At 40.7% G+C, this 27,566-nt stretch overlaps 1 protein-coding gene across 5 annotated transcripts in view; it reads right to left on the bottom strand.

The window, feature by feature from the left end:
- Positions 1–276: 276 nt before the first annotated feature.
- sh3pxd2aa (SH3 and PX domains 2Aa) overlaps positions 277–27,566 on the bottom strand; it is a 105,613-nt gene continuing 78,323 nt past the window's right edge. For all 5 annotated transcript variants that reach the window (XM_088341613.1, XM_088341614.1, XM_088341615.1 and 2 more), the window contains 8 exons: positions 24,111–24,239; positions 19,200–19,313; positions 16,864–16,947; positions 14,354–14,471; positions 10,930–11,342; positions 9,407–9,456; positions 8,886–9,005; positions 277–8,764 (listed from right to left, as the gene is read on the bottom strand). In XM_088341613.1, coding sequence (XP_088197739.1) covers positions 6,749–8,764; positions 8,886–9,005; positions 9,407–9,456; positions 10,930–11,342; positions 14,354–14,471; positions 16,864–16,947; positions 19,200–19,313; positions 24,111–24,239 — 3,044 coding nt within the window. In that variant the 3' untranslated portion in view covers positions 277–6,748. The remainder of the gene's footprint in view (positions 8,765–8,885; positions 9,006–9,406; positions 9,457–10,929; positions 11,343–14,353; positions 14,472–16,863; positions 16,948–19,199; positions 19,314–24,110; positions 24,240–27,566) is intronic.

The following is a 27,566-nucleotide window of genomic DNA, read 5'->3' as shown; positions in this document are numbered from 1 at the left end:
GGTTAGACTTTTTAATATGAAGGTTTCTCTCCCTGTTCTCCTTGCTAGGTCAAAATACATGGATGTCTTCTCTCCTTATTTTGGATGTCTACAAAAGTTTAAACTTATCTCAGGTTAGACTTTTTCATCTGAATGCTTCTTTCCCTGTTCTCCTTGCTAGTTCAAAATACACTGCTGTCTTCTCTCCTTATTTTGGATGTCTACAAAAGTTTAAACTTATCCCAGGTTAGACTTTTTCATCTGAATGCTTCTCTCCCTGTTCTCCTTGCAAGTTCAAAAGCCACCGCTGTCTTCTCTCCTTCTTTCGGTTGTTTACAAAAGTTTAAATTTATCTCTGGTTAGACTTTTTAACATGAAGGTTTCTCTCCTTAGTCTCCTTGCTAGGTCAAAATCCACTGCCGTCTTTTCTCCTTCTTTTGGGTGTCTACAAAAGTTTAAATTTATCTCAGGTTGGAATTTTTAACATGAAGGTCTCTCTCCCTGTTCTCTTTGCTAGGTCAAAATCCACTGCCATCTTCTCTCCTTCTTTTGGGTGTCTACAAAAACACTTATCTCAGGTTAGACTTTTTAATATGAAGGTTTCTCTCCCTGTTCTTCTTGCTAGGTCAAATTACATGGATGTCTTCCCTCCTTATTTTGGGTGTTTACAAGTTTACATTTATCTCAGGTTAGACTTTTTAATATGAAGGTTGCTCTCCTTGTTCTCCTTGCTAGGTCAAAATCCACTGCCATCTTCTCTCCTTCTTTTGGGTATCCACAAAAGTTTACACTTATCTCAGGTTAGATTGTTTTAATCTGAAGGCATATCTCCCTGTTCTCCTTGCTAGTTCAAAATACACTGCTGTCTTCTCTCCTTATTTTGGGTGTCTACAAAAGTTTAGACTTATCTCAGCTTAGACTTTTTCATCTGAAGGCTTCTCTCCCTGTTCTCCTTGCAAGTTCAAAATCCTCTGCTGTCTTCTCTCCTTATTTCGGATGTCTACAAAAGTTTAGACTTACCTCAGGTTAGACTTTTTAATCTAAAGGCTTATATCTCTGTTCTCCTTGCAAGTTCAAAATCATCTGCTGTCTTCTCTTCTTATTTTGGGTGTCTACGAAAAGTTTAAAATTATCTCAGGTTAAACTTTTTTATCTGAAGACTCCTCTCCCTGTTCTCCTTGCAACTTCAAATCCATTTCTGTCTTCTCTCCTTATTTTGGGTGTCTACTACATTTCAAACATATCACATAAAATTTGCATTTTTCTAATTACTCGTATGTCCTGCAATTTATATGTATTTCACAAAACATGAAGCTGTCCTAGAGGGAGCTGGCATAATTGTCCGACATCTTGCTGCTAATGGGTACCCCCAAAAAACAAAAAGCGTGTTAAAGGTTGGTCAAGGAGATAGGAAAAATTGTGCTGTTGGTCACTTTTGATCTTAGTAGTTTGTATTCTTCCTTGCGCTTTTTAAGCACTTGGTTTCAGTTGCACTACACAATACAGTGACATCTAGTGGTCAACTATAACACAGTGTCCCTTTGAAATAAGGATGTCGAATACATGTATTTTCACAAAAATAATTATAATATTGCTTAGAATGGAGAAATATGCAAATACAATAAAAAAAAAATATGCCGAATGTTAGCTGAACCTAAAGATTATTCATGAATGCCCAATAAAATGTTTGTTTTCTTAAATGTACCATTTGACAAAACAGAGCCACTTCATTCCTCATGACTGTTTATGTGCATTCACATTTAAATAAAATACAAATATAAACAAATACTGTCCAGCAGAAAACAAATAATATTAACTACATCCATGTTTTTCAACAGTCTTGAACATCAGCCATGAAAAATTCCAACATGTATCGTAAGAAAACTGCATTTACTTCGCCATTTTTGAAATCGGTACCACATGCATGTAGTAGTATTTTGTGATATGAATAACATATGTGGAAATGTTATGGAACATTTATTTTGATTCTTAAAAAAAGGATGCAAAACTATATTTAAATGGGACAGTGTGTAATATTTAGCGCATCCTAGTGGTTTAAAAAAAAAGTTATTTGAAAAAAAAGCACTATTGATTTAGAAATAAGAGCAGCATGGCGGAGCAGTGGTTCGCGCGTGTGCGGCACAGTTCTGAGGTCATGAGATCGAACCTCCTGTGTGGAGTTTGCATGTTCTCCCCATGCTTGCGTGGTTTCCTCCCACATTCCAAAAACATGTATGTCAGGTTAATTGGCCGATCCAAATTGTCCCTAGGTGTGAATGAGCGAGTGACCTGTCTGTCTCTATGTGCCCTGCGACTGGCTGGTAACCAGTTCAGGGTGTCCCCTGCCCACTGCCTGAGGATGGCTGGGATGGGCTCCAGCACCCCCGTGACCCTACTGAGGATAAGCGGTGCAGATAATGGATGGATGGATTTAGAAAGAGCTGAAGATTTTTAAATGCGTTCATTTTGCATCACATGAGCCTCGCCTAGTTGTCTGTTATCTTGCTGCTACGGGTACCCGAAAAATCAAAAACCTTCCGAAAGACTAGGCAGAAACAGAAGAAAAATTGTCTGGTTTTAGTCATTTGGAGTCTTAGTAGTTTGTTTTGTTCATTTTCGGTGGCACGACCCAATACGGCAACATTTAGAGCTCGGATAATACGTACTGTCCCTTTAAGGAGAACGCTAGATTCAATTCCATCTTTTAAGTGTGGCCCACAGCACTGTTTTCAAATTCATTTGAAAATTCAAATGTAAAATTCTGAATTCTTGTTCAAAAGGGACAGATTTTAAAATAAAAGTAATCTGCATTAAAGCACTTTGAGGCAAGTTGAGGTGTTTATGTTCAAGCGCTCCTTGTTTGTGAGTCATCGGATTCGTATTCACTTCCATCTCTGACAAATGAAACCTTTGAGATCAAGTTGTTCCAGGTTTTCCTTTTTTTCAGTCAGAAAAAAAACTTTTTATTACTTGAACTATTAACAAGATGAAAATAGCTCAGATTTTGGACTGAAAGCATCTTAAGACAGGGGTGGACAAACGATTTTTGAGTCCCGGAATGAATTGAGTTAAAAATGTAGCAAAAGGGTCGGGAAGAAAACAAATAATGATTTTATCTTGGTATCTATCGATACAGTCCTAAATCCCATACTTTGGCAATGAGGAGAAAAAGATAACGTAGGCCTACCTATTTTGTGGATTTTTAAAAATAATTTTGACAATTCAAACAATTTAAAAAAAGGTTAAAAAAATGGAGATAAGTCTATTTTTAAGTAGCAACAATGATATGGAATTATAAATAAACAAGCACGCAGTAAATCTAATATTTCATTTCTTTCTTTGTGTCTCAAGAAACAACGTTAGCAAAGTTATAAATTGCATTAAAAAAAGCAGTACAGACGCTCCCCTACTTACGACCATTCGACTTACGAAAAACGGTAGATAAGAGTATTTATTTCGGGATGTTGAATCCGGACATTGCTGTAAGTTAGATTTTGTATTGTGTGCACTTTTTTCCAAAAACAGGAATTTACTGTAGTGCTTGTTTCCGCCACTACCGGCGTGTGGCGCTGTGAGAGGACATCCAGCACCCACCCCAAAGAAGAAATCCGGCTTCCTCTTCCCAGTTTGTGTGTAAACATTCTATACTGTATCTACAGCGCGCTAAGAACTTTGACAGTTTTACTGTTTAATATCTTGAGCATCCATTTAATATAGTTGGTATAGAATATAAAGAAGAGGCGAGTGGTTTCTTTTGAAATAAAAGTGGAATATGAAAGCTTGATCCGGTTGAAAAAAATGGTTGGATCGTTTTTTTCTTGCCCACTTTCTACCACGGAGGAGTAGTTAGCCCAACTCTTGAAGCCCATCTTCCAAAAGTAAATTAAACTTAACTTTATCCATCTTTATAGAGCATATTATTTTATGAAATGTTTATTTTGTAGTAAAAATTAATACAGGTTGCTTATACAAGCCTTACCCATAATTATATAAACCTAAAACATACAAAATATACCGGTAGTACTGAGGCAACTTACGAACAAATTCAACATACAAACAATCGTCCTGAACCTATCTCGTTCGTAAGTAGGGGAGCGTCTGTACAACTAGCTCCAAAAATTGTTGCCGTTTTATTTTCATTACATTTGCTAAATACCTTGATAAATAAAATAAATATACAATAAAAAATAGCAAGTAAAGAAAAATGTACCCAGCTATTTCAATACTGTGGACATTCGGGACAAGAATGGCACCAAAACAACCCGTTTTTTAATCGTACATTGTAGTTTGCCGGGCCTGATGGCCTGCATGCGGCCCGCAGGGCATAGTTTGCCCACCCCTGATATATATCCTGGAAATCCAGTTTTTATTCAGTGCCATCGACGATTATATATGTTAAATATTTATTTTGAAGGGCTGTATTTTAATGAGCCATGGTTAAACAAACCAGTCCTTATTGAGGAGATAAGAGTCATTTTTTCTGGATAAGGACCCTCAAAAAAAAAGTTTGAAGGGACGGTGTGTATTATTTAGCGCCTCCTAGTGGTAAAAATTCAATTATCATAGAAAAAATCATATTAGTTCAGATAATAAGCAAAAACATGTGCACTTTCAAATAAAAGAGCATTCTTTTAAAGATATTTACAGGTCGAAAATGTTGCATTTATTTCTAATAGCATGAGCGTCACCTAGAGGGAGCTGACATAATTGTCAGCCATCTTGCTGCTACAAACGCACAAAAACGTCAAAAAGGCTGGGCAAAAAAATAAGTAAATTTTTTGACACTTGTGCTTTATTAGAAGTCATTTTCTGTTTCACTACACCTACAGCGACATCTAGTGGTCAAATAATACACACTGTCCCTTTACGTCAGGGGTCTCTAAATCAATGAACTTGGGGGCCGCCGGAGCTGGTGAGGTGGTGCAAAATCAGGTTTTTGCCCCCCCAAAATTCTGCTAAACATTTAATAGACGTAGTTTTGATTCTTACTAGTGATTTGACAGAATAGAGCAACATAGAAATCATACACACTGTCCCTTTAACTTACAAAGCGGGCTTCAAATGATTATCCTGAGAGTCACAATTGGTCCCCAGGCCCAACTTGAGACCCCATAGTTTTAGGTATCTATGTGTTTTGAGATGATAGATGATTTACAACTCATATATTCTGAAGTATTCAATGATTTCGGTTTTCAATTGGCCCAAAAAACGTTTATATCAAAATCCAACTGATTGTTGACATTGAACACACAAATATTTCACAATTCAAGTTGGAGATCAATAAAAGAGCTCTTATCTTTACATAAGCTTTCGGCAGACAAACGATGTAACAAGAAAGCAGAAATAATCGTCTCGGGGTTTATCAAACCGGGACATAAAAGATTAAAAGAACGAAAAATCATTGATTTTTCTTTGCTTCAAATGATAAACCTCACAAGCAGTCAAACGTGTATGTCTTAAATTGGCTCTGTGGCTCTCATATAGTACAGTGGAACCTCGGTTCTCGACCATAATCTGCTCCAGAACCCTGTTCGAAAACCGATTTGTTCGATCACCGAAATCATTTTTCCCATTAAAAATAATGTAAATCGTTTTAATCCGTTCCAACACCCTGAATGTTTACCTTGAATGTTTAACGTAAACATAAAGCTAACCCAGGCTAATCGTACGTTCGCGTTATCGTAATCTTCCGTACGAAAGATTACGCTAACATGAACGTGTAAAAATAAAAAAATCAGGTCGTTTACAAGTCATTTAGCACCCGGGTCTCCACACCAAGTGGTGAGCGGTTCATTGGAAAGGGGGCTCCGTTCCAACACCCTGAATGTTGGGCTCCGTTCCAACACCCTGAATGTTTACCTTGAATGTTTACCTTGAATGTTTAACGTAAACATAAAGCTAACCCAGGCTAATCGTACGTTCGCGTTATCGTAATCTTCCGTACAAAAGATTACGCTAACATGAACGTGTAAAAATAAAAAATAAAGGATAAAGAAAAGAATTATGAATAGGAATTAGGACTTTGTGGTGGTCAGCAGAAGGCGCAGGCAAGATCAGCAATAGTTGTACGCACTACTTTTTCTTTTTTCACCTGTAGCAACTTTGCTGACTTTCTTCGGAGGCATAATTAGGGGCTAAAGCACGTCGTACACCTATATTAAAAGCGAAAGCAAAACGAAGCACGTCCGCACGCGATAACAGTTGGTCACGAAAAGAGCGATCTACACGCTAGCGTACGCACTCAGGCATTACCGGCGTTCAAACTCCGATTTTTTGACCGAACAGCGAAGCAAGAATTTCTCGAAATTTTTGGTCGGACTCCGATTTATTCCAACTGAGAGGCGTTCGAAAACCGAGGTTCCACTGTAGTTTGACCTAGAACCCAGGACCACCAGGTGGCGGTGTTTCAAGATGAATGGCACGTTTCATGATTTGTTAGGTGTAAGTTTCCCACCCACTGTTTAGTACATCAGTTTCTGTGAACTACGAAAGGCACATTCTGTGGTACAAATGTAGAAAACCGATTTCCGTACCATTTTTAGGTGGTCCTTGTTGAATATGGCCAGTCCTTTACTCTCCCTCCCAGGTAAAACACTCCCGACGACCCAGGATTCATCGTCTCGAAAGGCAGTTTTTTCTTTCTAAGCGGATCTTCTTAAGGACATATTGCTTGAGGGAGGTTGTGGTTAACATTCTTCCAGGATTACATCATCCACTTAGTCAGGGACATCAAAAATGACATTGATGACTGAAAAGAACTGAGGCGGTTTTATTTCTTGCGCTCTAGGTAGTTGGAAGGGACCCAGCCTTTACGTTGAAGCAGGCTGTCCTGCACCTGGCAGTACCACCAACCGTTGGGGTTCCTCTCCAAAACCTCTAGACAAGTCCCCTCTGTGAAGCCCATCGTCTCTTCATCTCCGCGGTAATCGGCAATGGATACGTAAACGTCCCTACCGAGGTTATTTTTGATCAGCTGGCTCTTCTCTACGGGTTTAGGACGCACAGTGGATACAGGCATACCATTGCGCTGGCTAAACCTACCAAGGGGATCTTGGACGTTACTCGAGTTGAAACCGCTCGAGGAACTGAGGCTGGAACGCTCGGCGGGTCTGGTCTGACTTTCAACAACCACGTGAGGCCGCACTGTGCTGAAGGAGGCATTTCGGTGGACGCCGAGTGTGGCGGAACCTGAGCCGTAGTGATCGCTCCTTCCGAGTGACTCGTTTCGTCTCAGAGATCCCGTCATGTAATGCGTGTCCTTCGCCGGCTGTGTTGATGTTACAAATACAGACTGAGGTCTCACTGCCACCTGGCGTACCCCGTTCCTCATCCGAACACTTCCGTTAACCATCCCAGAGGGTTTGGAAAAGCCACCAGGGGGTTTGGAAGGAACCGGTGGTGTGTTCCTTCTTAGAACTGGATGCTGCTGGGTCAGTCCCTGAATGTTGACGCTGTTTAGAGCCATAACATGCTTCTGGTTTTTCTCTAGACTGTTTGATTTACTACTGCCACTCACATGTCCCTCTGACTCTCGCCTCAGGGTATCACCCGCTACCTTGACGGGTTCCAAAAAGTACGATGGGGCCCAACCCTCTTCGGAACACCAACGCACATACCACCAGCCACTCTCTTGCTTCTCCAGAACTTCAACCTCCACCCCAGCGGGAAAGCTGATTTCAGACTCTTGGATTTTCTTGTAGGCATTTACAGAGCGGTACAGACAGGGACCCTCTACGTCAGACTCTCCGTAGCTATTTTTAGAGTAAACAGATGAAAGATCGGATGCACTGTGGGAACACACGGAATCCTGGGATGACATTAGAGAGGTGGTTTCAGAGTCATCCCCTCGAGACTGCTTGGGTACATGTCGTACGTGACTTGTGGGTCTCAGCTGTCGTCTCAGGGAACAGATGTCCATTCTGTCAGGATTCTGAGGCTCGGATTTAGTCAGGAGTGGTTTCGGTCTGACAGAAGGTTTCGGTCTGGTTGAAGGGCTTTGACCAATCCTCTGCTCCACATCCTGGCTTAGGCTTGTGCATTTTTTAGAACCTCGACTCAATTCGTCTGATGAGGACTGTGGACTACTCTCCTGGGACCGAAAATGAACGTCTACATGTCTTCCGAGAGTCTGGCTTCTTCTATTCATCTCTGGGGTGTTTTTTGTTGCAGTGTGACCAGGGAGCGGTGAAGTTCCAGAGGGTTTACGCGGAACTGTGGACGAATGGTAGGTCTTTGGAGAATTGGGGTTGCTAGACACGTCGGATTTTTTTCCTTCGGTCAAAACAGTAGGCCGGAAGCCGTCATTTTCATAGATACATTCCTCGCTCACAACTTCTTTAACAGACCTAAATGATGCTCTTCGATGGGCGAAAACCGGAGATTTTTTGCACACAGGAGTGGAAGCTTTACTGGAAGGTGGGGAACTGCGACACTTGTTGCCAACGACAGTGCTGACTTTTACTTCCACGGAACATTCTTGTTTGAGAGAATCCGTTTCCAATTCTCCTTCACAACCAACTGCAGGAATATCATATTCTGGCTCCTCGTACACATATCTTTTGACTGGATTGGTTACTTTGGGAGTGGATGTTGTGGAAGGAGGACCCTCGTCTGAATCCTGCTTTTTCACAGGTGGAGCTGGGGGTGGGACTTTAGGCCTGGTCAAGGTACTGGTTCGCCGGCTGAGGTTGGGTTTCTTGCGTTTGTCAATGTAGGAACATGGAGCCCATCCCTCCTTCTCTCCAATTTGCACATACCACCAACCTCCGGGGTTCTTCTCTATCACCTACATAAGAAAGGAGATACTCTTTAAAACAGCATAATTACATTTCCGTTATCCTGTTTCCTATTGCATAGTACACAATACAGTATCAATGATAATAAATAATGTGTTTTAGGGCCCTCACGTCAGCCTTTTGACCCCCTCGGAAGCTAATGCCATCAGAAATGGACGACTGGAAATCTGCAATGGTGTAATACTCTGCTTCCACAGCAGGGGGCTCTGGTGGCTTAGGTAAATGCAACCCCTAGAAGACAGAATGAATAACATTTAAAACAATCCAATTTCATTCTCGGAAATGAAGAGATTGTTTAGTTATGGTGTCATTGAGAATTTATAAGATCCAAAAGACAATTGCAGCAAAGGGTCATTATTCAGATTATAGAGGATATCACAAATGTGGCAGGAGCCATTTATATTTCATTTTTTACATTTTGTAAATGGATTAAGTAATTCCAGTTGTTGCAAAAGAATATAATGCTGGGAAGGTTCAAATAAAATTAATAGTGAAAAAAAAGATATTAGTGTGTAAAACGAAAAGGTGATAATAATACGTTTTTTATGATAGTTTCACTGTGCAAAGCAGTACACTTTAGAACTTGATCCGTAAATAGAACAAACAAAAAGCCATTTTGTGAAAAGTCTTACCAAATTGGTCCCTCTTCTCGGTGGAGGTTTTTGTCTGAGATTGGGAGAACCTAAAAAGACAGATAAATTTAAAAAAACAGTAAATCGTTTTACAAATTACTTAATAACATTCACTAAGCTAAAAAAGCAAATGATAATGACATTAAAAAATTGTGGGTGAGTAGGATTGAAATCTCGACTACACCTCCAAGTCAGATTCTGATTAGGTTTTGATGGTGTTGACCAGAAGTAGGTAACCTGGTTCCTGAGGGCCGGCTGTCCAGCATGGTTTGTGCAAAACTTACCCAAAAAGACTTGTTACTGTGATTGCAGCAAAACAAGTTTCTGCAACGCCTACTATTTTTTTTATAATTTTTGGCATACTATAAAATGTTTAATGAATATGGTTTCTTTTCATGATTGTGTGTATTTTGAGGTTTTTTTATATATAGGCTGAAGTCTGAAATATGGCAATATGTCAAAGAGTTCCAAGGCAAATACTTTTGCAGGTCACTGTATGGATATTGAAGAATAGGTATGAGAGAAATGAAAATAATGAAATATTTTCCTAATGCATTGCCAATGTATCAGATTGAGTAAATGGCCCACAAAAAATGTCCATAATTAATACATAATAAATGCACTAATACACATTTAATACAGTGTTCTCGTTTGCCCGCGTCCTAGACGCATCAATTTTGCCGGGGACGCATAGTGTCAAATCAACGTGCGTCCCTGGGATGCAACTTTTTTGCCCCAAAATTGTCATTATTAGCCGATTACTTTTTTTAACAAAGATTTACTGCACTCCGAACTTTTCGTCAGGCAGATCCGGCAGATGTTGTTTTGGTCTCGCGGTTCGAGTTTTCGTCTGCACGCCGATCTCGGCCAACGAGATCCCGTTGCTTCGAGATTACGTCATTGTTGTGGTGCTTGTCGTCGAGCGGAGGTTAAGTATGCCTCCGAAAAAACAGTTAGCATTAGGTGAAAATCAACAAAATTGGTAATTTCTTCAGTGTCAGTAATAAGTCGAAAGTGATAACAACGGCAATAATTCCGGCACACAAAAACGGCGGAGAAGTTCATACCCGTCAACCTGTACGTTTTTGCCGTACAAATTACGTTTATTATGCATTTTAAGACGTGTACGACATACAAGAAAATCTGTACGGAAAAACATAAAATGCGACAGAAACAAAATGAAAATAAATCCAAACAACTTGCCAACATCATTTTTGCCGTTCCATGTATTCCAAGCCTGCACAAAATTTTGTATGTTTATTCATATTCAGTTTATTTTGTCTTTTATTAGCATATTTGGTATTGGAGTAATCCAAAAGTAATTGAAAGTAATCCAGTTAAAGTAACCCTACCCAACCCTGGCACCCGTACGAAACCCAGTTTGTAGTTAGTGGATAGCAACTGCAACAGATAAACGGTATTTTTTTCCATTGTGCAGCAATGATTGTTTGGTATCAGTGAGTAAGGATTCAGTATTAGGATTTTTTTAGGGGGGGTGACTAAGGTAAAAAAAAAAAACTTACCGATTTCAACCCTGTGTGGTGCCACTCTGGCGACAGCGGGGGACCCTGCCTCGCCTCGGGCTTTGGCTTCGATGCGGGCGGAGCTCGCTGCCGCGATTCCCAGACACGGACTGTTGGTATCACGACCGGCGCTCAACCTCCTGCCCGTCTCGGCATTTATCTCGGAGCTGAAGGGCATGGGCAAACTGATTTCGCACTTGGAGATGTGGCGCTCCGGCGTGGCGCCGCCCTCGCCCTCGCCGTCTGCGTGGATGTCCTTTTCGCTGACAGATTTCTTTTGGAGAAGACTGCTGATCTCCATGATGTTGCCTATTATCTCCACGGGGCCGGACAGCGTCTTCTTGCGAGGGGAGAAGTCGTCTTTTAGCTTTTTTAAGTAGGAGGCGGGGGCCCATCCTTCTTTCCCTAAATATCTGAGGGAAAGAGAAGAAAAAGAAGGAGCAAAAAGGCCACATATATATTTTGAGAAATTTTAGACACTTATTCTGATATGTTTTGCACGGGTGAATGAAAAAGGAACAAACGCGGGGTGCAGAGTTTTAGTGGGGACGGCTAAAGGTGAGGGACAGACAAGGAAAGAAGAGGGGGTAAAAAGTTGGTGAAAGAAAAAGGAGTTGCGTGAGTGAATGTGTTCATCTGATATATTTTTCCCGCCCTTACCTTTGGAAATATACACTTTTTTCCTTGGATTACTTTAAACGGGACCCGGACTCTGCAGGTCTGCATCAAACCTTAATTACCGGTATCATTTCCCGGCTGTGATTTTTGGACTGTGGACTTTAATGAAGGACATTTAGTTTCAATCGCAGGACTTGAAGTCGGGTTTGGGTTAATTTTGTGTTTGTGTTACATGTTTAAATGTGGGCGCATGCGACTTATATACAGGTGCGGCTTGTGTATGTACAAAATCGGTTTTCCTCTTAAAATGTGGTGGGTGCGTCTTATAATCAGGTGCGCTCTATAGTTCGGAATTTACGGTTAATATATATATATATATATATATATATACACAGGGCAGCACGGCGGCACAGTTCTAAGGTCTTGGGAACCTCCTGTGTGTGTTCAAATCCAGCTACCGGACTTGGCGGTGCCCCTGTTCGGCTGCGGCTGCATCGGCTCGCAACAGTTTTTTACACGTCGGCCATAAGACCCAGTCTTCGACTCAGTTTTGACGGCGCACAAAGTCGGCTGGAACTGCAGATTAAGATACGATTGCAGTTTTTTTGCTGGATATGCAATCATCCAGACATCAAGCGCTCGGTGCTACGACCACTGGGGAGTGTTTATTAGCCACGGACTGCTATGTCAACAAGACCCAGCAACCTACAAAGCAGCGAAGCAGAGTGGCAAGACAGCGCCGGACGAGGAAGCGAGGTTGTCGGGCCGGGCTAACAGCTAGGCTAAAGGCTAAACCCTGCAAAACGCCTCTCCCATCCATTCTCCAACGTTCGCTCTCTGGACAATAAACTGGACCATTTAACAACTGGAAGTGGCATCAAACTGCGAGATGACGAACTGCTGCGCTAAAATTCTGACGAAGACATGGTTAATCTTATCTATCCCGGCTGACGTTCAAAAAAACTGTGCGGGTCAGATGTATCGACATTTCGTTTTGTATATACGTGTATACGAATGACAATAAAGTAAATCTGAATCTGAATCCTGTGCGGAGTTTGTATGTTCTCCCCGTGCTTGCGTGGGTCTCCTCCGCGCACTCCGGTTTCCTCCCACATTCCAAAGACATGCATTTCAGGTGGATTGGCCGGTCCAAATTGTCCCTAGGTGTGAATGAGCGAGCGAGTTGTCTGTCCCTGTGTGCCCTGCGATTGGCTGGCAACCAGTTCAGGGTGTCCCCTGCCCACTGCCCGATGGTTCCTTTTTTTTGGGGGGGGGGGGGTAAAATAAATACTTATTTCTCGACCACCAAGTATTTTAGAAATTCATGTTTAATAGATAGTCCATGTATTTTTTTCTCTTTATTTAAATCCATATTGGTTATTTTTAACGACTGGGTTTTTTTTTTACCACCACTAGGCACTAAATGATACAAACTGTCCCTTTAAATTCAGGTATGACCAGAAAAGCTTGTTGGCTCTGATTTCTGCATTCTGAAACACCTCGAAATGCCACAAGATGGCGTTGCACCGCTAAACAGACAAATACCAATCATTTACAGCAATAAAAGCTATCTAGCACAATTACAAAAAATGTACTTCATTTTCTTTAAATAAGCTCTGGTTTTTCTGCAACCATGAGTTTGGAATTTTGATATTTAGCATGTTGACAGCAGCCCTCTACAGATGTGAGATTTCTATGTCGGCCTGCCACACACTACAATGCCGACAGCTGACAGACCCTTGACTCGGAAATACTGAGGACGTTTCTGAGCGCCCTCTAAACATTGCACTAAGAGATGAGAAGAAGCTGTTTGAGGACAAGTAGTGGCCCAAATCCCTGCTTACCTCCAGCACATTACGCAAAAACTAACATTGTATTGCAGTTGTATTGGAACCAATGTTCCCTGTAATTTTCCACGGGTCTGAGCATTCACACAAAGTCGGTGAGCAACGCTTGAAACAACAGTGAGCAACCATAATCCCAAAGTGTGGCGAGATAATTAATTATCAAACATGTCCAAAACTTGACATCAAATTTCCGGCAATGCAAAATGATTTTTCTCTTTTGAATGAATTGACTCATGTACTATTGCAAAGGTTGTACGGCCTACAAACGTCGTTTGTTCTTACAATTCTTTCACAAGATATCCATTTCTTTTGATTTCCTGATATATTTTGTCGCATAATATTAACATTTTAGTCGGTTGTAAGATACAGAACTGTACTTAATCACATTTTTTAGTGGAAGTACAATGTTGGCAACAAGATTCACTTGATATTTCTTTCTTTCTGGCTTTTTTCAAAATGTTTCCTTCTTTTTTCCCTTCCTTTTGTTTTTTTTTCCTCAGCTTTTCACTACTTTTTCTTTTTGGTATTTTTTTATTTTTTGTTCTATTCCCCCCTTCTTTTAAGTCATTTTGTGCATAACTTTACATAACATTTGGTCATGTTGGGATTAAAGAAGCAAAAACAAACTGAAGAGCCGTTTAGGACCCGAAAGAGCCGGTTCCTTTTAGTGAGCCGAGCCGAAGAAGCCGGTTCTCGACAAACTCTACTAACTTTACTCAACTTCGTTCTACCTCGACTCGACTTCAACATAATGCATTTAGGACACAACGTCAGGGGAACCCGTGTATTTTTACCCTCATGCACTGTAACTTTGACTTAAGTCGCTTCTTAATTAGCAATTTTGAGCCCTCATTTTTGTGCGCTGGCTAGATTTTCTTGTGCGCTGAGAATGTGCGAGCAGTGCGCAATTGCGCACGCGCGCAGCTTAGAGGGAACACTGATTGGAAGGCAATACTAACCTGATGTACCACCAGCCTTCAAGGTTCTTTTGGATAACTTCCACCGTCACTCCTTTCTCAAAGCTGACTTCATCCTTCCCTTGACTGGTATATGGCTGGATGGTGACATATTTCTCTTCTGAAGGCAAAAAAGCAGGGAAGAAAAGGAGAACGTGATATTATATTTGATATCATAATGATTTTATTGGCTATTTTAATGGAGGAGTCATTTACTTTCTTAACCTGTTTGGATCCAGAAAAACACAAAAGAAAAAAATATTTTACCACTTAGATCAGGGGTTGGGAACAGTGGTCTCACGAGCTAGTTATGCTCATATTTTCTGTATCAGAGGTTTATCAAATTTTACTCAAGTAAAAGTACTATGACTTCTGAATAAAATTACTCAAGTAGAAGTAAACGTAGTCATCAAAATACTGACTTAAATAAAAGTAAAAAAATACTCAAGTACTGACTAACTGATTTTTTCAAAACAATCAGATCATCAAATTATCAAAGTCCATCCAATAAACAAAAAAAATATTTAATTTGAAAAGAGATTAAAATAATAGACGTAAATTCAAGTGCTTTAATAAACAATGAAATAAAAATGGTATAAATGAGGGCAGCACGGCGGCGCAGTGGTTAGCGCGTGTGCGGTACAGTTCTGAGGTCATGGGTTTAAATCCAGCTACCGGCCTTCCTGTGTGGAGTTTGCATGTTCTCCCCTGTGCTTGCGTGGGATTCCTCCAGGCACTCCGGTTTCCTCCCACATTACCAAAAACATGCATGTCAGGTTAATTGGCCGGTCCAAATTGTCCCTTGGTGCGAATGAGCGAGTGTTGTCTGTCCCTTTGTGCCCTGCGACTGGCTGGCAACCAGTTCAGGGTGTCCCCTGCCCACTGCCCGAAGACAGCACCCCTGTGACCCGACTGAGGATAAGTGGTGCAGATAATGGATGGATGGATCGTATAAATTAAGTAAGCACATGTAGCACCAAGCAGCACATTTAAAGCTCCAATACTCTTAACGGGCTCTGCCAGCAGAACTATGAACCTAGCTAACCTATGAACTCGGACAAAAAGGATATTGCATATTGTACCTGGTGTTTGGAACCCTTTTAAAGGGGAACGTATAAGGCCAGGGGTGCTCTTCCTCATCTGTGTTTTCATAGTCGGTATTGCTGAGCGACATTTTTGATCTGTTTCATCCGTAAACAATTCCAGCCCACCTCTCTATCATCCCAATTGTGGTATCTCAATGGCTTAAGCAACAAGGTATTGCATGGTTTGGTCCACAATATATAGGGTTGAGTCCCAACAACAGTTCACAGATTAGGCCGTATAAAACTTTCTTGTGGCACACCGGCGCTTACTTTGACATATATGTTACACAGCGAGCTCTTGGAACCATCCACCTCCTCTCCGCTTCCCGCAGGCGTTTGTGTCTCTGTCTGCCCTAACAGCGCTGAAGCTGGGTAGCCGGGTAGCTCACCGTTAGCGTCCGGGATGCTAGACGTGAGCCACGTTTCATGATTACGGACAGTACCGGAGGCTTATAACGCCGCTAGCGCTTAGCCTTCACCTTAGCTCCGGCTCTGCATCCAAGATAGGGCCCCCTCATCACGCCGGCACGAGAATTCTTCAGGGCAAGAGTTGATTCCTCGAATAAACGCATTTTTGAGCGTTAAAACCCATAAAGTAATAGGATAGAAAGTAATCCAAAGTCTAGTTGTCAAACGGGACGAAAAACCCTGGGCACAAAAATTTCCATCTGCTGCAGGGAAATCAAACTTTTGGCCTAGCGTGTGACATCATCCAATATGCTGCTGCTACCAGCTCGGTGGCCTTGGGGGTAAGGGCGCCCGCCCCGAGACTGGGAGGTTGTGGTTCAAGCCTCGACCGAGTCATACCTAAGACTTACAACATTGGTACTCATTGCCTTCCTGCTTGGCGCTCTGCATTAGGGGTAGGAATTGGGGGGTTTGGTCACCTAATGACTCCCAACACATCAGTTGGGTTGAGCGAGCGGGCTGGGAATCCCCTCCTCTCCCAGAAAGAGTCAGAAATTACTCTAGCCACCTCCCACTAGGGGGATATGGATATATATATATATATATATATATATATATATATATATATGTATATATAAACTACAACACAGCACCCCGAGGCCATCCTGTTAATCTGTTAATAAACAACAAAATGATACAGCTGGGAGTGTGAATTTACCTCCGGTGATGAATAAAGTATCTAGCTATCTATATCTATCTAATTATCATTTATTTTGACAGATTTAATCATATTTTAAAATGCTGGGTAATGACTGTCAGCGCAGAATTGTGTTAGCTTGGGTTTTAAAAAAGCAGCATCAAAAACATTCCCATTGATTATTATACTTAAATAAAGGTTCGATTGTTAGGAGGCTTCAGCTATTGACGAGTAACAACATAGTATATCAAGATGATGACCGTAACCGTGTGGAAAATGTGAAGTTAGTTAAAATTTGGACTTGTCAAAAAAAAAAAAATCACCTCTGCTTTGCTGACGGTTGACTATACCGCCAAGTGTCCATCGACGATCAAGTCTCTTCAGATGGGCCTTGCGTCTTTTAGTCACTGATGATAGGGATAGGGATGATGAGCAACAAAAAGGGAGTGAGGTAAGGGGAAAACAAGCAAAAGGAGCTGTTAGTAAAACTTCAAATATAGTAATGAGGTTTGCAAAAGAAAAATGGAGTTAGCATTTATATTGAGTAATATCGGCGGTCACAAAGTTCCCGATCAAATCTGGTTATGCAATGCAAATGTTCAGTATACTCAAAACAGGGACAAATTAAAACTACAGTCTAAAGTAATGGATGTATAGAGTTGCTGCTTTTGCAAAAAAGACGTATCGCAAATGTTTTACGTTTTAGAATACACGGTAGAATATATACAGGGTTGGGTAGGGTTACTTTAACTGTATTCCTTTCAATTACTTTTGGATGACTCCAATACCAAATATGCTAATAAAAGACAAAAGAAACTAAATATGAATAAAATGATGACTCACAACATGTGTTAAGCTTTCTCTCCTGGCTTTGATCTCTTTGATCTCCGGCAAAACTAACATAAAATCGACAGAAACAAAATGAAAATAAATCCAAACAGCTTGCCAGCATCATTTTTGCCATTCCATGTATTCCGTTACTCCCCAAGCCTGCACAAAATTTAGTAATTTTATTCATATTTAGTGTATTTTGTCTTTTATTAGCATATTTAATATTGGAGTAATCCAAAAGTAATTGAAAGTAATCAAGTTAAAGTAACCCTACCCAACCCTGTATATAATTACCTTGTATTATACACGGCAATATCTTTTTTACTCTATTCTTTTAAATCTATTATAGCAGAGAGTTTGCGTGTCAAGTGATTTCTTGTATGTATCATGTTTATGGTTTATACTGACTGTATAAATAAATACAATACAATTTTTTTTGTTTTGTTTCTCTTAGTGTATGACGGATGATTAATCATTATTAGTTACTACAAAAAAGTACAACACCAAGCTGTTAGCTATCTAAGTAACATTTGCAGTTGTGTGGTTTAGCAGTTTGCCCGCAACCATGGAGCGATAGCAGAAACAGTAGAAAAACAATCATTAAGAGAGAAATAATATGTTTTCCAGCACTGCAGTGACTTTATGGTGCAAGCACCAACGGCACCCAGCAAAAATGACGAGGAAAATAAAGTAATTTGATTACAAGTATCGCAAGTACTTAATTTTTGGGGGGAGAATATACCCGTTAAATAGTTGTAAAGGATTCTTGAAAAAAATTCCATCAGTTACATTAGAAGCTCTTGCTGAATTGAAGTACAGGTGTCCTTACTTGGGTGTTTGTACATAGTTTGTCATGAAACGGGTCGGGAAGCAGGAAGTAGGAACTCATTTGTGTAGACGTCCTCACATTTTAATTGAGAAAGAAAAGTTGTCCAAAACACAAACGGACCGGACCAAAAAAACAAAACGGGGCGGCAGTAGCTCAGGAGGTAGAGCGCTCGTCTTGGGATCAAGGGATCCCAGTTCGAATCCCGTCTCGTCTGTGTTACATGTCGAAGTGTCCTTGGGTAAGACACTGAACCCCTAATACCCCCAATAAGCAGGTTAGCGTCTTACATGGCTGCACGGCCGCTATTGGGAAATGTGGAGCACATTGTAAAGCGCATTGGGAAGTCATTGACTGAAAAAGCGCTATGTAAATTTCAAACACAGGCAAAACTACAAACTAGGCATTTCCAGAATTAATCAGAACTTGCAGGAATCTCTCAGAATGTTGCACCGAAGTGCAACATAGTCCAACAGGCACAAAAAGTATAAACAGGTATCAATAAGTCAGAAAATGCGAGTCAGCCGGTGTCAAGGGGCGGTGTCAAGGGGCGGTGTCAAGGGGGCGGTGCCAGCTGGGCACCATGGCAACCGTCCAGAACCTGACATAATTATTGGCAAAATGCTTTTATACATTTCACATTAAGAAGAAAGCATATGGCCCGGTCATAAAACGCTCTCTCCCGGCATTGAGACAAACATTAAAAAGAAAAATGTTATGAGGCTTATGCAAGACTCGCTTCCTCCTGGGAATTGAAAAGCATTAAGTGCCAAAAACTGTGCAAAGCATTTTGGCCTGGGGCCATTTCACTATGGGGCAACCGCTGGAATGTGCAAAGTTCCAAATGTGCAGCTGGAAGTGTGGCTGTGATTGCACATTAAGAATTTCTTGCTGTGCATTCTCATCTAACTCTCAGGGAGAAGTTGATTTGTGAAATTGTAAAACGATGTTGCTTGTTGCTCCAAAAAAGATCAGAATGTTGATTTCTTTCTTTGCACTTACCTTCTCCTGTCCTTGAGGTGTTTAAATCCAAATCGTCTCTGGTACCACTTTGGGAGTCCAGGTATGTGGCGGGCACCCAACCCTGCTCCTCCGCTGTGCTGACAAACCACCAACCTTAAAAGATGTGTAAAGAACAAAACAATAGATAAAAATAATCATAAATCATAATGAATAATTGTGTCTATGTATTATCATCCTATTTGGGCTATTCTCCGCATGTAAACGTTCTTACTCTTTATGCTTAGTTAAGAAATGAGTGCTTGAATTTTTCATTAAAAATCTGCCGTGTGCACCCGATTGAAAGCAGTATGCTCAAATTTAAGAACAAAACTGCTCAAAAATCTATGGGTCCTAACAGAGATCCATGGGTCCCCAAAATTTAGTGTGCTCCATGCCCTTACAAAATACAAAAAACATAGTAGTTTAACATGTTATATTGTACATGTGTTTCCTTATATCATATATATTGTTAATGAACATTTTGTTGTGAGACACCGAGTTGCTCGACATGAATGAGGTTTATTATAAAAAAAACTTCAAAAATGAAGTCGCTTGGACGTTCACTGTAGAAGGAAAAAATACATGCAAATATAATGGAGTAGAATAATACATTTTCTTATTCAAATTATGAATTCATTTTCTGCATGAAATTATTGTTGGTAATATACTCATTTAAAGGGATCACCACAAACATGTCTTTTTTCATTTTCTCCTTTTAGACTTCCTTTTTGTCTTAACTTCTTTACACAACATAGTCATTCGTAATATAATGCATCAAAGCAAGTGAGCCGTTTGAGAGTCTTTAATGAGTTGAGCCGAAAAAGCCGGTTCTCTAAAAAGAGACGGACTTTCACTACACAACTCGAACTGGAGATCGGCGCGCAGACGAAAACTCGAACCGCGAGACCAAAACAACAATGGCGGATCTGCCTGACTAAAAGTTTGGAGTGCGGTAAATCTTTGTTAAAAAATAATGACAATTTCGTGTCAAAAAGTTGCGTCCCGGGGACGCACGTTGATTTGACACGATGCGTCCCCAGCAAAAATAATGCGTCTAGGACGCAGGGGCGCGGGCAAACGAGAACACTGCTTTACAAGAATCCCAGAACACTTGACTTTTTGACAATATTTTGCCCTTCGCTAGTACCGTAAAATTCGGACTAGAGCGCACCTGATTATAAGCCGCACCCAGTACATTTCTAAAGGAAAAAAAAAAACCATACTGTACATACATAGGCCGCACCTGACTAGAGCCCACATTGAAACATTGGATATTTACAAAGAAAAATGGTAAACAGAAAGTGTTTTAATAATATACAGTATATGAACCCCTCAATGTTCCGACAGCCCGCCGGTGGGCCGCCGGACTTTTCATAAACAAATCTGTGTCTGTACGATTTCACCAGTCACTGAAATACGTCATGAAACATATCATTGGAAATCTTAAACTCTCGGGAATCAAGATATGATGACTATTGAGTCCCCTGCAATCTTCAACTTCTTTGAATGTTCGCGAAAATGGCTATTTTCCGTAACACTATTTAAATACGCTATAGCAAGGGTGTCCAAACTTTCTAGAAAGCGGGCCAGATTTGGTAAAGTGAAAATGTATGAGAGCCGACTATCCAGCCTTGCATTTTTTGAACAGTTTTTAATAAATTCATCCTCAGTGAATAGTTTTCAGTGCTTGGCGTTCAACGGCACGGCCTCGCAGCTCTCCTTTGTACCATTTTCATTTGACTCGCAGGGTCCCATAAAAAAGCGCAGCAGTGCCATTAAAACAGCTTCCATTTGCTTCCCCTTTTCACAGTATTTGTTTACAATTAGGTTTTTGTAGCACGTTTGGGCTGGCAGTGCCTTTTGAAATTACTTTTTTTTTAAAACAGTCTCTTGGCAAATTAGGATTTGTTTCGGATTTGGGTGAAAAAAACAACCCGAATTTTCTCTCAGTTTTCTTTTTTATTTCCACATGTTGTAAATGGGGTGGGCTTATATTCTCACAGAAAGCCAAAGGCAAGATGGCCAAATGATTTTATAGTGCTTTCAACATTACTGGCGAGCCACATATTTTTAATTTTATGACAGAGGCCGAGGGCCAATAAAAATTTGACCACGGGCCGTAAATGGCCCCCGAGACGGACTTTGGACGGGCCTGCGCTATAGGAAAACGTTATATTGGGTATTTTTGTATTCTATATCTTTATTTTATGATTTTATTTTTCAACAAAAGGGTACTGCTGGGAGTATGAAATTCCCTACAGGGATGAATAAAGTATCGATCCATCCATCCATCCATCTATATATCTATATATCTCTATCTTTTTTTACATCAAGGACAATTCATAGAATCCAACCGTGTAAAATCTTTATTCCAAAACACACGATAACGCTGACAGTTATATAGAAATCCCCTCAAGAAATGTCTGCTACATCGGACGTTGCTTCTTGTAATTCGTTCATTGCACCACATTATTTCCATTTACAAATAAAAAGACTTGTATTATTCCAAATATGGCGGTTATCCCTCCCTTTTCCATTGACACTTTCTTCATGATGAGCGTCAGCTTATGCTAGTATTATTCATGCACAAAGCTTGAAATAACACTAAAATTACATATATTCCACGTGTCTCACTCTTACTTGTAGCGCCCCTGGCGGCCGTTAAATAAAATGCATGAATTAGTCCCTTCATGGCATAAGGCAGGGATGTCAAACTCAATTGCACAAAGGGCCAAAATTCAAAACACACTTAAGGTCGCGGGCCAACCAGGATAAACATTTATTGAACACACTTAAACTGAATGTTTTTGGAACATAAATATGAATAAAAACAGACAAGAATATTAAATTTAAACCTTAAATCGCTTATACAGTATTTATTATTTTGCTGTAAATAAAAATATCTTGTTAAATTATACGACTTAGAACTTAACTTAAACAACTTAACAGTAAAATAACATTCAAATTTATTTGCTCCTATGTCAATGTATATATTTAAAAAAACTTAAATATCCCAAAAGATTTTGCTCTCCTTAATATATCTCCTGTCAAAATGAGAAAATTAAAAATTATTTGTAAAAACGTCACAACATTCTGAGAACAGGGAGCCTGATGTGCTTACCTTTGGCGCAGACGGAGTAGGGCGAGAGATGGGAGGGAGTGCTTGCACTTTTTGCATAGCTCCACCCATCCCTCCCACTCACCCAATCAAATAACTTTAAATTCTCTTCCGGTGTGTTGGCGTATTTACAATTCGTTCCGTGGATTCATCAAAAAGTATCTGAACACTGAACACAGATTATCTAGTGAGCTTTTCTACAAAGGATTATATAGCGTTGTACAGCCAAAACGAATTTTTTTTGTGTGACACCTTGACTGTAAATTGTAGTGAAAACGTGCCCTATTTGGTTTGGCTTTGCGTGTATCTGAACAGGATCGATGGCTCAAGTTTTGAACGAGATGGAGAAAATTTGCATGCAATTAAGTTTGTCTCTGAGCCATAGGTACTCATAGAAAGAGCCATATCTGGTTCCCGACCCCTGGTATATACTGTAAAGTCCGGACTATAGAGCACCTGATTATAAGCCGCACCCCCCACATTTTAAGAGGATAGCCGCTTTTGTACTTACACAAGCCGCACCTGCATATAAGCCGCATGCGCCCACATTAAAGCATATAACATAATCACAAAATTAACCCAAAGCCTACTTTGAGTCCCGCAATTTTAACTGAACACAAAGTACGCAGTTCAAAAACCACAGCCGGCAAAATTGCGGAAAATTATACCAGTAGTCAACATTGGTTGCAGGCCTGCAGAGTCCGGGTCCTGTTAAAAGTAATCCATGGAAAAAAAAGAGTATATTTCGAAAGGTAAGGGTGGGAAAAATATATATCCACTATTGTCTGCCGTGTCCACAAACACTCACCTTTACCGGTCCCCACTTCCCGTCATCCACCGCGTCTGTTACGCCCCTTCTTTTTAATTGGTCAGTGCAAGACTTACCAGAATAAGTGTCCAAAATAAATACAAATAAATACATTACAAAAATATACAGTTGCAAATACATATTATACATGGTTACACATATTTACAAAGAAAGACGGTACACCGAGAGTTTTCAAAGCTTTAATAATATGATAACTTTCATCCCAAACCGTGCCTGTGAAGGGTAGCAAAGCGCTACTAGCAACACGCTCGCAGCACAGTGAACCAGTCTGTTAAAAAAAACACACCATACTTGCAGAAACCACGGTAAACCATCCATCTTCCTCCTTATAACCGACATCATCAAAGTCGTCTTCCCCAGTATGGACAAGAGACTTTATCATATAGACGACGTTCCACGCTCCCTTATTCATAAACACGCTAGCAACACGCTCGCAAGGTAAAGTTTGCGTGGAGTAGCTCTGTTTCCTTCTTTATCGGACTGCTCGATTGCATTTAGCTTGTAAGCTGCGTCATGTGCCTTGAATTTGAGCGCCGCTGGCGGCTGTTAGAAATATTACATAAATTGGCCGCATCACTGAATAAGCCGCAGGGTTGAAAGTTTGGGAAAAAAGTAGCGGCTTACAGTCCAGAATTTACGGTAGTATAGTATACGTCATATATGAAGGAATAGGTACAGTGACTAAAACGTCAGAATATGATGTCCAGGGATGAGACGGCGTTGTTCATATTGACGGGCCATTAATAACAATAATGTAAAATGGTCTTGCGGGCCGGATATGATTACACGACGACCCGGACGTGGCCCGCCGGCCGGGAGTTTGACACATGTGGCATAAGGTGCAGGGTTGAAAGATTGTGACAAAAGTTGCGACATATAGTCCGAATTTTCCCGCTATATACAACAAAATGACACAAACAAGCCAGCAAAAAATGGAAAAACGGAGAAAAATTGTTACACTCACCACTTTCGCTCTTCTCAATCACATCCACGGTCTCTCCAGCCTTGAGGTTGATCTCAGAGTTCTCTTGCCTCTCGTAGTTGGCCACAGCCACATATTGCTCCAGTACCATTGGCTCCAAGCTGTCAATCCCTGAGTGGAAAAGCACCAGGTCAACCAACTGCCCGCTTTGACACCAGGAAAACACCCGCGGTTTTCAACCAGGCTCCTGCTTCTGTGCGCCATCAGACGACTGCAAAGCGCTGAGGTCCATTGGATTGGATCAAATCAATTGTAACAAACTGAGCAAGGATGTTTGTAAGAGTTACATATTGCTCCTGAAATGGGTTCATGTACGACTTTAGCTGCAATTGAGATACAAACTAAAATAAATGGCAGAAAATGAAAATGAATCTGCAAAACGAGTGTAACACTGGCGATAGAATACAAATTGAGCAGTGTTCCCCGCTCCTGCTGTTGGGAGCCGGTCCTCGACATGGAGTGGGAATACAGTGGAACCTCGCTAGTTCGCGCTTCCACTTTTGCGGGTTCAGAGCTTCGCGGGTCTAAAAAAATACATTAACTTCTCAATAAAACCATTTATTGACTTGACCCATTGAGCGCGAGCTTATGTCAACTGAGGACACGGTGTGGACACTCTTATTGTGAAGGGGAGGGGGAGGCCCTGACACAATGCTTAGTCATGGTGAGTTACCGCTTCGCTCACCCCCCCCCCTCCTTTAACTCCTCCCACCTCACCCCCTTCTTATGTGGCACTCAGTTTATCATGGAGGAACTCGGCGACGCGACGTAAGTATATTCTCTTCTGTCACATTTCATCTCAAGTTTGACTTTATTATACTAAAAGCGAGCGGTTGTTTGTACTACCTAAACACGGCTAATTGTGTGTGGTTTCGTGTATTTGTCGTAAAAGCCGTTCGATGCCGCTAGCTAAAGTATGTTGTTATTGTCAGAAGGTAGCTCTTTCACTTTCATTAAAATGAACACAGACCATTTTTTTAACGGTTGTTTCCCAAAACGCTTCGCAAACACTCATCTAATATCACATTTTCACTGTTTTTATTTTCAATATGTAGCCGGTAGTGTTAACAAGCGAAATAAACTGCCATGGCTGCATGTGGTTGAGAGCTGTACAATCATACTGAATGGTTTCGTAGTGGTTTCGCCGCACTCCTATTCCGTGTACATACAACATATTTTACAGTTTTTTTTTTGTTATAACATGAATTTCACTCTCTCTCTCTCTACCCGTATTCTATATGGTGTACTGTATACAGGGGGGTATACTGTATACCTGTATACGTTTTTTTAAGCAATTTTGAAGGGGCGCCGCTACTTTGCTGATTTTCAGTTTTCGCGGGTGGTCTTGGTCCCCATTAACCGCGATAACCGAGGGATTACTGTACACAATTCATATTAGTCGGGAGGCTAGCCTTGACTAGGAACATGTGAGACAAGGAAAGAGGCTGGCTAAGAAATCTGGGTAAAAGAGAAAAACAAATCCTTAAAACTGCTAAAATCATAAAAGTTCATTTCATTTTTACTTTTAGGATTACGGGGGTCCTTGGTTGCTGAGTTTTCGTCAGCAAAGCCTGAATATAGTGTGAAACCATGAAGAAACGCTTCCTATGCAGTTTCACTGCCAGACATTTTTAAAAGGTGTCACTTTGGCACGGTAGTCTAACAAGGTGATTCTTATATATAGGGAAACAAGTGCAGGCAATAATATGGTGTGAAACCATGAGAAAATCCAACTTATGGAGTTTCAGATGGATCGAAAATATTCAAAAGGTGTCACATCCAGAACAAAGGATAGACCCAATCGCGTAACGTTTCTTACAAGTTTATTGAGCTAGAGAGAGGAAGGGCAGCGCAAGTCGCTCTCGCAATCGGATTGTGATCCGAATACGGAAGTGGGTCTTCCGTAGCGGGCGATGGCGGTTTCAGGGACGGAAAAACAGGTCGATAGCCGGGACGGGGGAGTAGACGTGGTTGGGATCAAAAATGGGTCATAAGCCGGGACGGGAGAGCAGACATGGTCGGGATCAAAACAGGCTGTGCCCGGAAACAAACGGGAGCAAAAACAGGACAGGCGGGAGTCAGGGTCGAAAAATGTTTGCCTTGCATAAACAGAGGTTTGCAGACGGACTGACAACCGGGGATTGACAGGATTGGGTTAAAATAAGGACAAGGAGCCAATCAGAACCCGCAGCGATTGGCGCCTGATGAGCGGGCCCAGGGGATTCACATTGGTAATCATGACAAAAGGTGCACCATGGCTAATTTGGCCTGGTAATATAAGTAATCAGAGCTGTTCTTTTAAAATGATTTTATTTAAAAATGCATTTGAAATTTGGGTTCAAAAGACTACCTTGTAAATAGGTTTGCCAATTTATTCTGACATTATTTTCATTGTATTTTCTCTTTTAAGTCAATCTTCACTACATTGTTATCAAGGACAATAAAGACAATTCAAATTCGACTTTTAATTATAAAACCAATTAAACCCAATAACTCGCATTAAACACTCCCTAAAGTGTTCTCACAAAGTTGCAAGTGGAATTGTTCTTAATAATATGGATAAGCTTTATGGTCAGTCCACTACAGAGAAAAAAAATGTGGAATTGTGATTCACCTACGTGAGTAAAAAATGAGTTCACAGACTTCCACTGCAGACGATAGAATTACAACCCATGGGCTACATTTAGCCTTGCTCTAATTTGCCTTTGCATGTGCCTGCTTATCGCTATAATTATCAGCACTAGCTAATCTTGCTCACATTAAAGAACAAATCTAGAATGCAGTCTGAATGACTACTTATCACACTATCACCAAAATGTTTTATCATCTAAAAATATTGAATTACCGTATTTTCCGCACTATAAGGCGCACCAGGTTATAGGGCGTACCCCCAAAAAATAGTTTTTGGTCCTATATTTTCCATACATAAGGCGCACCGGATAATAAGGCGCTACAATGGGAACGTCGACAAAACAGTCAGTTCAGTCAAACTTATTACCCCCTTAACATTCCCAAAGCTTGCAAAGAAGCAAATATGTGTCTCAGACATGTACGGAAACAGTGTCTGTACGATGTCACCAATCTCTCAAATGCATCGTTCCAAATATCATTCGGAAGGTTAAAGTCTTGGGATTCAAGAAATGCCAAACATTTTTTAGTTTCCATTTTATTTTTTGCTGGCAACTGTGTGGACAGCAAAGTAAGAATTTTATTTTGCAGGGAAACGGGGTTCTTTGCCGTGCATATGAGAATAAACACTTTGAATTGAATTGAGTTTAAAAATAGACTCATCACAGAAACATCAAGATCGTTCTAAAACAAGATACCGGAAAAATATAAAGCCGCATAGCTCACCTAAGTTCTCTTGCAGCCATCACGTTCAATAATGATACGTAACCATGGTCTTCTTACAACCGTGAGTGTAGTAAATCCAGGAGA

Source organism: Urocampus carinirostris, chromosome 8, assembly GCF_059441175.1.
Source record: "Urocampus carinirostris isolate Australia breed hairy pipefish chromosome 8, RoL_Ucar_1.0, whole genome shotgun sequence".
NCBI classification, from domain to species: Eukaryota; Metazoa; Chordata; class Actinopteri; order Syngnathiformes; family Syngnathidae; genus Urocampus; species Urocampus carinirostris.
The sequence above is the reverse complement of the archived record's forward strand: the minus strand, read 5'-3'. Positions and strand labels throughout refer to the sequence as shown.